This window comes from Aulonocara sp. 'chitande type north' Nkhata Bay, linkage group LG12, assembly GCF_057382095.1.
Source record: "Aulonocara sp. 'chitande type north' Nkhata Bay isolate Kocher_YH1m ecotype deep benthic linkage group LG12, A_spYH_male_GT1.1, whole genome shotgun sequence".
Classification (NCBI taxonomy): domain Eukaryota; kingdom Metazoa; phylum Chordata; class Actinopteri; order Cichliformes; family Cichlidae; genus Aulonocara; species Aulonocara sp. 'chitande type north' Nkhata Bay.
Window position 1 is genome coordinate 13,047,187 of NC_141355.1, and position 12,350 is coordinate 13,059,536.

The window sequence follows — 12,350 nt, forward strand, 5'->3', positions numbered from 1 at the left end:
ACAGATTTTGGCAATACATACCCATATTTGCTCGGTGTCGGCTCTTCCTCTTGCTCAGGGATCTCTGTTGCATGCGTCTCCGGTGCACATGTTTAGACGCACTCGGCGTTTTGCCCAAATAGTTGGACACTTAACCAGGACGCCCGTCTGCGCGGATAAAACGGACACTTTGCGCCGAAGCCGGATCCGCTCTACTTGCAATCGCACACCTGTCGGAGATAAGAGCAGCTCCAAAAGGTGTGCATCAGCCTCCCTGTCTGTAGTTTCCTACATTACCGCACAACATCAGCTCGATAACGCGTATTTTTTTTTCTCCCGAAAGCCCTCGGATGGATGCGCTCAAGCTCGTATCCTCATGAGAGTGACAGTTTAGCGCCTGTCGTGGGAGGCTATTAAAAAAACAGTCTAAACACCGAGTCGCCAATTGTTGAATCTAGGTTAAGTGGCAGAGCGAGAGAGACGGGGAGAAAAAACACTGGAAAACGACCAAGTGAAGAAATCTGAGAGAGATAAACTGTGGTCCAAAGCCGATAAGTTGGTTATATCCCGCTTCAGGCGTGGACAGTGGAGAGAGAGTGGGGGGGGGGAAGAAGCAGGCTGCTGTGGATTAGAGCCGTTAACCGTCGCATTAAAAATAAATCAATTGTACAGCAACAGGAATGATGTTGGTGTTAGATTATTACGGAGCTCGCCGGTGCTCGGTTTCAGGACTTGAGATGCCCTCTTCTGGTCGCAGAGTGGCACTCCGCAACCGGAAAAACCTAAAGTAGACTTCATTGTTATCACAAACGCAGCCTGCATATCAATTATAGAGGGAATGGGAAGCCTGTTAGCTTTTTGTGTGGATATTTGTGAAGATGTGCCGCAAGATGTGCGTTCATTAGAATTAAACCCCACCAAATTTAAGATTATAATGAGCGAAGAAATATTATGTAACTTTAATGCCCTGATTTTCTTTCTCTTTTTTGGGGGGCACATATGAATCTTAAGAGGCATAGGCAGAGGCAGTCATTATACAGCACAGTCCTGTTTAATATTCCATTATCTTTTGCTTGAATATTATTGCTATTTAAGAACCATTTGGCCGCTGGAGGTAGTTAATTTAAACCTTTATACTACTTAGTTTTCTTTGTAAGTCTGCACATATTTTGAGGTTCGCCACGTGTGTTTCTTTCAAGTAGATGATTAAGAAACAGAGGACGGAGGAGCAGGAGGGGTTCTGGGATAAATATCCAAGGAAAATGCGAGGACCTCAAACGCAAACTTCATTATTTTGGCGAAGTCCACGCACAGATTGTTTTCCTCACCGGTAATTAAGTGGAATTATGCAGTGAGTTTTACTCTATCTGAGCCTGCATCGAAGGGTCTATTGGCAAAATCTGTTAATGTGGGTTTTTAATTAGGACTTCGGCAGGTGGGCCTGTAACAAAAAGGTCAGCTTGTTAAGAAGTTGTTAAGGAGTTGGTGGTAAAATAAATCACACATGCAGCCTGCAGTCTGCCTTGTACAGGTAGGATGCAGGTTTTAGATCATATCTGTTAAACATTTCTCAATCTCCATATCACTTTTGTTATTTATTTTCTGAATTAATGTATTTTGCAATGAAGGTTTTGTTGACATTTGCTACATTAGCATTCCAAATGCTCTCTTTTAGTCTTATGATACATTTATGAGCAAGAAAAAGTGTAAAAAATTAAGTAGGAGCTCACTAGGAACTCTTTATTGGTAGTGATACTGAAATACATCATGCGTAAACAAAGGATGCTCTCAAGGCTTCATAATGGGACTTTGAGTCCGGGTCAAAGTCATCATTTCTAATGGGTCCCTCTGCCCCTGCACTTAATGAGCAGCGTAATTACCAGTAATGGACATTAATGAATATTTGAGCTCAAATCACAAATAGTTTGTGACAAAGAAATTGCTTAAACTAAAATAAAACGGATGCATGTAGCACTTCGCCATCAGTCACTGATTTAATTTCCAGTGTTAGATCGATAAGCTAACTGGAGGTGAAGGGCAGGGCATTAATCTAAAGACACACACACACACACATACACAATCACTTTCTCTGGCATGGGCACATATGTAACTGAAGGAGTGGCAGTGACGGTAGCAGAGCTTTTACCCTTCAGTGTGCTGTGCAGTCACCTCACAATCATCTGTGTGTTTAGAACCATCTGATGGTGCTTCCAAACTTTCATTTCTGAAATGTTTATGTATTCTTAAGCAGACGTGTAACACCGTGTGGTGCAAAACAGTAATATAAGCAGACAGCTCTCGAACGTGTACACGTGTAAAGCAGGGTTATACGTAGGGTTTGTTATCTGGGGAATGATTTGTGACAGCAGTGGTTCTATTTATTTGATTAGTGCAGCAGCACTGACCCAGTTTTGCAGTAATTTGAATTTAAAAGGATGGAAATAAACTTAAATCAAAAACTTTTGTGTGTATGCATTTTTTACACACCAGTAATGTTCAGACTTGGTGCTTTTTTTATTATGGATTACCAACTTTTTCTGTTATATAGTTTTTATGCTCTTGGATTTACTTAAATGTATTTATCTTGAATATATATTGTGCATATTAAGAGCAAATATATCCTTTCAGCTTATATGAAGTCTGCTTCTTGGAGGTTTTAGACGTACTCTAACTGGTCACTGTATTAGTTATATCTTTTTTACAGTTGCAATCTTTTAAATAAGGTGGTGCATGAGATTTTAGTCCATATTGACATGACAGCATCACACAGTTGCACATACATGATGTGAATCTCCTGTTGTGAATGATGTGAATCTCAAATGTTCTCTATTGGATTGAGATCTGGTGACTATGGAGGCCATTTGAGTACAGTGTTCAAAATACCAGTTTGAGATGATCTGAGCTTTGTGACATGTTGTTCTGCTGGAGATGACTGTGGTTATAAAGGGATGGACACGGGCAACAATACTCAGACAGGCTGTATGTTTTAACAATGCATATTTGGCACCAAAGTATGCCAGAAAAATATCCCAAACAGTATTACACCACCACTAGCAGCCAGAACAGTTGATATAAGGCAGGACGGATACATGTTTTTATGTTGTTTATGCCTAATTCTGACCCTACCATCCAAATGTCACAGCAGAAATTGAGACATTTTGTGTGTTCAGAGATTCTCTTCTGCATCTGTTGGTTGTAACAAGTGGTTATTTGAGTTACTGTTGCCTTCCTATCAGCTCGAAGCAGTCATTCTCCTCTGACCTCAGTCATCAACGAGACATTTTTCCCAGAGAACTGCCACTCACTGGATATCTTCTCTTCTCAGACCATCCTCTGTAAACTCTAGGGATGGTTGTGAGGGAAAATCCCAACATATCAGCACTTTCTGGAAAACTCCAACCAGCCAACAGCCAGGCACCAACAACCTTCATCATCCCATTCAGTTTGCAGTTAGCAGGTCATCTTCCCCATGTCTGCATGCCTAAATGCATCAAGTTGTTGCCATGCAATTGGTTTATTAGATATTTGTATTAACAAGCAGTTGTTAGCTAACAAAGTGGCCAATGAGTGTACAGTAACTTTAAGATTAGGAACATTGTTTTCTTAGCAGACTGCAGTGCATGAATAAGAATGTGGAACTACGTCTATCCCTTGAGATTGGCCATGAAAGTCTGCTAAGAGAAGCAGTAAGGACATGAAAAGAGTGATTCCCTGTCATCCATTTATTCACTTCTATACATTATAAAGACAAAATTAAAAGACACATTGATTTTTAATATCTATTTTATGGTGGATGGAAATAAAGTGGAGAAGAGTAATATTAGCAATATAATATCACAAGATCTCTCCCCATTGTTGGTGGCCCACTTTTGTGTCAAGTAATTTAAATCCAGAGTAAAACTGCACGTGTCTGAGGTGAAATGTACCGCACCGTTCTAGTTGGTCTGTGAGGTCGATCCCCTTGGGGTCTCTTTTGTCCTCATACACAAACATCTCAAAAGTTTTTTCCACATATGGATGTATGGAATAGGAAGAAATTTTGATGTTTATGGTGGAAAAAGCTGTTATATCCTGTATTCCTATCCCTATTTTTTATTTTTTTTAAATCACAGCACGTCCCTGCTGTATAACCATCCCAAGCCGGGTTCCTTTAAATCCCCTGTGGTCTGTGCATCACTTCTTATTTATGTTGTTGAACAAATCTAACATGACCCACTTTCACATTTCATTCAGCTTTTTCTGGAATCTGCGAGAACTGGCATATGCAAGGAATAATTGAGTTTCACAGTACATTTATAGGCAACTTTTACACTGAAAGGAACGAGTCTACCTCAACTCCTTTAAGCCTTTCTCACTTGCATGTTTGCTTTGTGCTTATTCTTGCTTTCAAGCTGAAATCCATCTGCTTGCCAAACTGAGACAATCACGTGGGTTTCTCTGCTGCTGGATAATGGCACCTCAGGAGTCATCGGGAACAAGTTAACACCATAAGAGACCAGAAGAATGGCTTTCTTTTGACTTTAAACAGCACAGAGAGCAGGGGCATAAACAACAAAAAGGTATATGCACTCACCTCACTTTGCAAATGCCTCAGCCACCAAACTGCTTACTATGAAACTTTAATGACTGTCTGTGACTGACTGAACCCTGAATAATAGAGCATGGGCGGAACTGCTTTTTTGCAGCATAATGAATCCCACTGAAACGGGATTTAGAAATGTATAGTAAAATAATTAGCACAAAGCAGATTCAAACAGATTTAATTTGCGCTGACCCTGACTTCTAAATTTGAAGTTTTAATTACCTCCTGAACATTAAAAAAACATCCTAGCAGCAAGTAAATATTTCTGAGAAAGAAGCCTGGTCCCAAAACATCTGCCACTCTACCCCCTGCTGCTCCTGTGACTCAAACAGCATGCTTGTTTCTGCCATTTAATACACCAGAGAGAGCGTGTGCCGACTGATTGCTGTATACGAAAGCTGATTCCTCCAAAACCGATCCTCATCCTAACACAGCTCACTGGTCGCACCATCGTGCAGCCACTTTTCATTAACAGTTTTGAAGTTACGTGCTGATTTGAAGTTGCAAAGTCATTCATCTCACCTGGGCTTATACTCACTTTTACATCTTTCTCAAGCTGAAACGTCAGCAGCTGTAACACTGATGCATTTAACGAGGGGGCGGGGAAGCTGGTTAAACAGTCGTTAAAATGCTTAAAACAAAACTCTTCGGCTTCGTTTCTCCAGCAAAAGATCATTAAAGCATCTCTCTATATTCTAAGTCTACCTTTTCAAACTCTGCTCTCATGCATAAGATAAACTTCTCCTTCTGCGAGGAGGCCTGTGAGGATCGGTTGGTAATGCATTATAGAGATGATGGTAATGGGCTTGTGCATTCGAATCCTGAGTCAAACAACCATAATGTTCCAAATGAGCCTTTCCTTGCACCGCAAATATCAAGGTGCTGCTTTTAAAAATGGTTTATGTTGCTTTCATTTGTGTATTTCCTCATACATAATGCAGCGTACATAGAAAAGCTCTGCACACACGAGACAGCTGGGCAACAAGGATTCCCTATCATCAACAACCACAACAAAAAAAGCCGACAATGTAACGGTCCTACTTCCAACTGGGGACTGAAAAGACAACTTGAGTAGGCAACAGGCTTCGCTGTTTTATAAAGTATTAATATAAATATAAAAGAAAACAAAGGGCTGTGCTCTAGCTCACAAATGATTTGTGTTATTGTAGGTGATGCGACAAAGCAAATCCAGTCAGTGAGGAGAAACAGTGACTCTGTTCCTGTTTATCATCTTATCAGGGACCTGTAGAGGCCAGCCGAACAGCTGATCTCCCTACAACAGCAATTCTTCCTCATATACTTAATAATAGAGTAAAACCAGGGTGACCATTTTAAAACAAGATATTTCAGTAAAAGAAGCTTGGTATTTCAATATGTGGTCTATATTTGGCAATATGACTGGTATGAATGGTGGAGACAGGTTGCAAAGAAGTTTGCATACGTGGACAGGCTAAAGCAGTTAAAATTTTCTGGCTGGATGTGCTGAAGGGCATCAGCTGAGCCATCACCAGATGTGGCCAAGCATCGAGGTTAGCTGATTTGGCGGGATTGCGGCTGAGCTTTACAGCTTTTCAGGCATGTCTCAAATGACAATATGCTCAATATCTGTATTTGTCAGGGTTGGCAGGACCAGATTCTATTTCGAGTATGTATTCTCTAAACAAATAAAAAAGATAAAATGAGAAAATGTCTGTAAATAATGAGCAGTTGAGGATCTCAGTCACTTAGATGTTTGTTTTTCCACTGTGTACTGTTTACCTTTTTCATTTTGTTCCCAATTGCGATAAAAGTGCTATATAGTTGTTTAAACCTTACGTGCAAATAAAATTTTAATGAACCTGCTGCTTTAGAGTGACTGAGAGTCATTTGTTTGCATGAGCAATGAGACGTTGTGGCCTACCTCTTCGCGCAACCGCTGAATACCTGGGCATCAAATTCATTTCAATGCAGTTTGAGATATAGCAGTAAAAGCTGTCAAATACTAAAAGAAGGCCTGAAAAGTGCAACAGAAACTCAGTTTCTTTCTGCAGAGTCTCCCTCCTGTGGATTTCAATATGTGCAGCAGCAGTCACGTAAAGGCAAATTAGCCATCAAGTTATCTCTGTGATGCATGTGATGCTGTAACAGAAGGCAACTACATTCAAACATCTACCCATCTACTTCTGCTTATCCAGTTCCAGGTCTTGGGGGGGAATTCCTCCCATCTGTCATAGGACGAGTTATGAGGGGTGCACCCTGGACAGGTTGCCAATCTGCTGAAGGGCACAAAATTATCATGAGAGGCAATTTTGAGAATATAAACATGGTTGATAATTTGTGGCCTAGTGAGAAGAGTGAAATGTCAGAGAAAGTTGACTGAGTGGGTGATTAAATCCATCCACCTGTGAGCACCAGATGTGCGTTATATTGACAACAATATGTGACTGCATGCAACTCGCTGTGCAGTCCACATGTGGCACAGTGCAGGCTCTTAACAAGTCAGTTCAGACACAAACTTATGCCTGTAAAGCCCAACTTTTCTTCATCTTCCACGCTGTAACATCCTGTTTATTAGCATCATTTTGAAAAGGCGGGCTCGCATTTTTGATCTCTGAGAATGGGTTTGAAAATGGCCCAGAGGAGGATTCGTCTGCTGTCACTGGCAGTTAAGAGATAGCGGTTGTCACATCTGATGACATCCACAATTATACTGTCAATACAGAAGATGGAGTCGGCGTGCATACGGAGTCATTTACCATATACAAAGTGAGTTCCGGTTGATAACCTGTTTGTGGAAGCTGACACCATCACTGACAAACAGCACAGCTCACACCCTTAGCTGAGAGCAGGTTTCGTTTTCTCTATAGTATTTATGTAGAAACTGGCACTTCTTCCACCTTAATGTTACAAATTGTCAAGCAAGCAGTTTGCCCCCTAAATGAAAAGTAATCTATGAGTTGAATAAATGCATTTAAATGACATTTAATTACAAAGTGTGCCACTATAGACATAATCAACCCTCTCTTTAAAGAGCAGAAATACATTTCTCTTTAATGCGCTCCACAGGGATGGCAGGAAATATTGCTTTCCCAGTAATATTACAAATATGAATATGAATTCATCAGCTTGCTCTGGTTACCCACAAGTGATCTGGTTGGTTACCTATCTCTCTCCAGTCTTCGCTGAACTGGTGAATTTCCAGGTCTCTGCAAGCCATACGCTTCCCTCCGCGTGCACAAGGGGTTGCTGTTACCACACCTTACAACTCAAGACTCTCTGACTGCTGTGCATTTTCCACGCTGTTGTGTCCAATGAGGTGAGTGCGTGCTCTAAGCAGATTTAGCAGAGTATGAAAGATGAGCGTGAAACAACCACAAAATTAGAGGTACCCTCATCCCCTCCCACTTCCAGTATGTTTTGTTTCCCCTTTTGTTCCTCTGCCGTCTGTTGAGTGCACACTTCATAAAGGCCATTTATAATCCCGCTGTCTGGAACATTTCTAGCCAGCAAGAGGTGCTGACTGTTTATCTGCGTTAAAGTGTCAACATCACACTTAAGCTGTTAGAATAATTAGCATTTTTGACAAGCTACTCATCACACGTTTTCTGTCACTACTTGGGTTTTTTTCTGTTTTCCTGAATGAATGATTGCAAGTGCTGAATGAATGGTGGATGTGGATCACAGCCCCCCACCTCCACCACCAGCCCAGAGTTTGTTGTTTTGATTACCCGCACCCCCGCCCCCGTTTGTTATCTCTGTCATCATCATGTTCGGCACTCATCAGGACACCGGTGCAAGTAAACGAGGTGAAATCTTACTATAAATAAATACAAATAAAATACCTAAAATTAAAAAAAATGCGAAGCTTGGTTTCAAAGCTAATTTTTAGAATTAATTTTAGGTAGCTTTTAATTCAACCCAGGTTAAAAAAAAATACGAGCAATTAATAGATAAAAAATACTAATACTTTGCTTTAATTAATTCATTAATTAATAGCTGGTTTAGGCATGCGTGGCTGGAGGTGAGTTTATATACTGTATGTGTGTTTGGAGACGCCTACGCCTCTGAGGGGAGAGAGAGAGGGGGGAGAGAGAGAGCACAGAGTGGAGGATTGTGCATCAGTCTGTTGGCGCTCAAATGGGTAATTGCGCACACAGCCGACTGGACTATAGTGGCGACTCCAAGTACGACCCAGGTGTGAAGGCGTCCTATTTCTGAGCGGCATGCAGGGATCAGGGGGTTTGGACCGCTACGGAAAACTTGCTTCTGCTGCTCAAGTCATGCTCAATGTGCAACTCTGAAGCCGCATAAACTGCGACTGAGAGCAGTTTAACGCGTCTCTTATCGTTCTTTTTTTTAACCCCCCCTAGAGGATTACTCCTTCCCTCGGTAACCATGGGTAAGTCATTATGTTCCTCACAATTTAGTGACACAGTTTCTCCCTCCTGAGGCTCCTCGTAGCCAAGACGACGGCAGTGATCAGTTTTTAATGGCAGATCATTATTATTAATTATTATTATTTCTGTTTAGTTCCTAAACTGAATTTTGCTTTTATTTATTTATTTATTTATTTATTTATTTATTTATTTATTTATTTATTTAATTATTACCTAATGATGGAGGAGGATTTTACGTGTCTGGTCTTTGAAAAGCTAATAATAATTACTGTTATTTGCTTTTCTCTTTATGTGAATATGATCACATATGCATACCTTAAAAATAGCTGACGTCAGACTGTTATCAATTCTTCATGAAGCAGGTCTGGAGTCTGAGACATCAGACCTCAAGCTGCTCCTCTCTCCATGATCTCCTGTTTGAAGGATGAATTCTTTGCCTTTACTTATTTGAGCGTCCTTGAGCAGGCATTTTCTTAAACCATGTCATCTCTTTGATTGCTTGTGCTCCACTCTACCCCCAACAGGTTCTGTGATGTTGGACTGGCGGTTATCATGTCTTCTTCTGCAGGCAGCCGTTTTGCTGCTGCTCAGCAAGGGGGAGAGGATGTGCCCCGTGAGTTGTCGCTGCGAGGGAAAGATCGTTTATTGTGAGTCGGGCATCTTCCACAACGTTCCAGAAAACATCACCACGGGATGCCAAGGTCTGTCTCTGCGTTACAACAACCTGCAGGTTCTGCTGCCGTACCACTTCGCTCATCTTGGTCAGCTTGTGTGGCTTTACTTGGACCACAACTCAATCAATGCCATAGATGCTTTAGCTTTCCACGGGGTGCGCAGGCTGAAAGAACTGATCCTGAGCTCAAACAAAATATCCCATCTGCACAACAACACATTCAGTGCCATACCAAACCTGAGGAATCTGGACTTATCCTATAATCAGCTGCAGTCTCTCCATCCCGGACATTTCTACGGGCTGCGCAAGCTACAGAATCTCCACTTCAGGTCCAATGGACTGAAACAGATCCTCGTTCGTACTTTTTTGGATTGCCGCAGCCTGGAGTTCCTCGACCTGGGTTATAACCGCTTGCGGAGCCTCACCCGCACCGCGTTTTTGGGGCTGTTCAAGTTGAGGGAACTTCATTTAGAGCACAATCAATTTACCAGGATTAATTTCTTTATTTTCCCACGCCTCAGCAACCTCCAGGCTCTTTATTTGCAATGGAACCGCATACGATTCATCAATCAAGGTGTGCCGTGGACTTGGCAGAAACTTCAGAAACTGGACCTCTCGGGGAATGAAATCCAAATCTTGGATCCCGCTGTTTTCCAGTGCATGCCAAACTTACAGATACTGAACCTCGAATCAAACAAGCTGAGTAGCGTGCCTGTGGAGGCTGTGGCAGCATGGACTTCGCTGACCACCATCAGCCTGGCAGGTAACGCCTGGGACTGCAGCCCCAGCATCTGCCCTCTCATGACATGGCTGAGAACCTTCAAAGACTCCAAAGAAATCAGCATGATATGCAGCAGTCCCAAGTCTGTGCAGGGCGAAAGAGTGGTGGACGTAGTGAGAAACCACTCAGTATGCATAGACATGTTAAATGTGTTCTCGACCACTTTCATCATTAGGGGTTCAGCTGAAATTGTGAACATCACAGCTCCCCCGTCTCCCTCTGATGTTACAGACCTGGCTGCACAGACATCCACTGCTTCACCTGACCAGCCTGGCAGGACAGACAGAGAGACAACAGAGTCCATAACTATGAGCTCTACAGCTCACAATTCCCCCGAAACACCTACATCATTTATCCCTGAGCTACAGTTTGAACATATGGCTTTCCATAAAATCATTGCGGGCAGCGTAGCCCTGTTCTTGTCAGTGTCATTGATTCTGCTGGTTATTTATGTCTCGTGGAGGCGCTACCCCAACACCATGAGGCAGCTGCAGCAGCACTCAGTCAACCATAAGCGCAGAAAAAAGGCCCGCAAGCAGGAACAGGACCTTAACTCTCAGTTGCAAGAGTACTATCTGAGCTACCACTCAAACTCGGAGACAATGGACTCCTTGGTGAACGAGCCAAGGCCGTGCACGTGCACTATATCAGGATCAATAGAATGCGAGGTCTGAGCTGCCCACTAAAACACGAGATATAAAGTGCAATTGCTAAGCAGAGGTAGATAGGCTTTGTTTCCCCTCCAAAAAAAAAGATTAAGTGGTTTTTATCTCTAATATGAGATGATAGATTCTGCAGCAGTGAATAAAATACTGGGGGGCATAGTACAATATAATTATATGCAGAGAAAAGAAGTTTGGAATGGAGAAATATATTTGGAGAGTTAATTATCGCCCTGACTGACACAAGAACAGTGGCAGGGTCAGTCGGGTTAGCTGTGTCTGACCTTACAAAAAGACTGGATCTTTGCTAACGCGAAAGTCAGCTCCACAGAGAGACTGACCTTATTCTTAGTCAGAGTATATTGCCATAGAACATACGAGCCAACAAAGCCACTTTTTACTTGCAACTGTTTTGTTTTTGTTTTTTTATTTATTACTATTATATAGCTTGTAAAGCATTTTGGATAAATGTCAGTACCTTTGAGTGTATGTGTGTATATGAGTGTACTATGGGGATGAACTAATAGGACTGCACCTTATTCTCACAGATAGTTTTTGTCCAGTTAAATTATTTTTGCATTGGGCCCCACAGTATAGCAGTAGCACTACCATAAAAATGGACGAGGGTGGGGGGCAATCACAGAGAACAATCTTGTCCTGAGATCATATGCATGAGGCCGTTCTCTTTACTTTAGATGTTTCTTTCTCCTGTAAAAGGATCCGTCCTGACTACAGAAAAAAAGAGAAAAAATATGTGTGCAATTTGATTTGCTGTGAGAAAAGCCACACAGATGAACAGTATTTAAATACCCATGAGTCTGAATCTCAGGACTGACGTTTTCCAAGCTGTACAAATCTGTCAGGTCCAACAGAAGGCCTTGTGTGTGTGTGTTAAGAAGTAACAATGTTGACTTTCAACATATTTTGTATTGATTACCGCTGTCATTGTATGGACTGTTTGTGTAAAGACGTAATAATGTGGATACTAGGAATTCTATGTGACTGTATAATTAAAAGAAACACTGACAACTGATGAAAAAAAAGAGAGAAGAAAATGTGTGTGTGATGAGAACGCTGACATCTGACGCGGCGCATGGCGAAAAAAAAATCTCTTGAAATCCATGCATTGTGATGTGGATGTTTCACATCTCATTGGATTTGCAGCTGCACGCGAGGGGGAGCTGACATATTTCCACGTGTCTCGTTTTCCTGCTGTCTTCTCTTACACCCTCTCCCGGCACTACAGCATTGATTGTATCTGGGTTAACACCTCAAACAGAGGGTAGGGGGACCGTGT

The 12,350-nt window shown here is 41.9% G+C and overlaps 2 protein-coding genes across 6 annotated transcripts in view; one reads left to right on the forward strand and one right to left on the reverse strand.

The window, feature by feature from the left end:
* LOC147317021 (leucine-rich repeat transmembrane neuronal protein 4) overlaps positions 1–662 on the reverse strand; it is a 64,948-nt gene extending 64,286 nt beyond the window's left edge. For all 5 annotated transcript variants that reach the window (XR_015131792.1, XR_015131794.1, XR_015131793.1 and 2 more), the window contains exon 1: positions 22–662. Coding sequence is in view for 2 of the 5 variants with exons in the window: in XM_086313587.1 (XP_086169713.1) it covers positions 22–73 (52 nt within the window). In the remaining 3 variants the exon portion in view is untranslated. The remainder of the gene's footprint in view (positions 1–21) is intronic.
* Positions 663–8,676: 8,014 nt separating this feature from the next.
* On the forward strand, positions 8,677–12,070 carry lrrtm4l2 (leucine rich repeat transmembrane neuronal 4 like 2). Its single transcript, XM_086312857.1, has 2 exons — positions 8,677–8,939; positions 9,462–12,070. The coding sequence occupies exons 1-2, from the start codon at positions 8,936–8,938 to the stop codon at positions 11,063–11,065; spliced, it is 1,608 nt and encodes a 535-aa protein (XP_086168983.1). The 5' UTR covers positions 8,677–8,935; the 3' UTR covers positions 11,066–12,070.
* Positions 12,071–12,350: the final 280 nt, after the last annotated feature.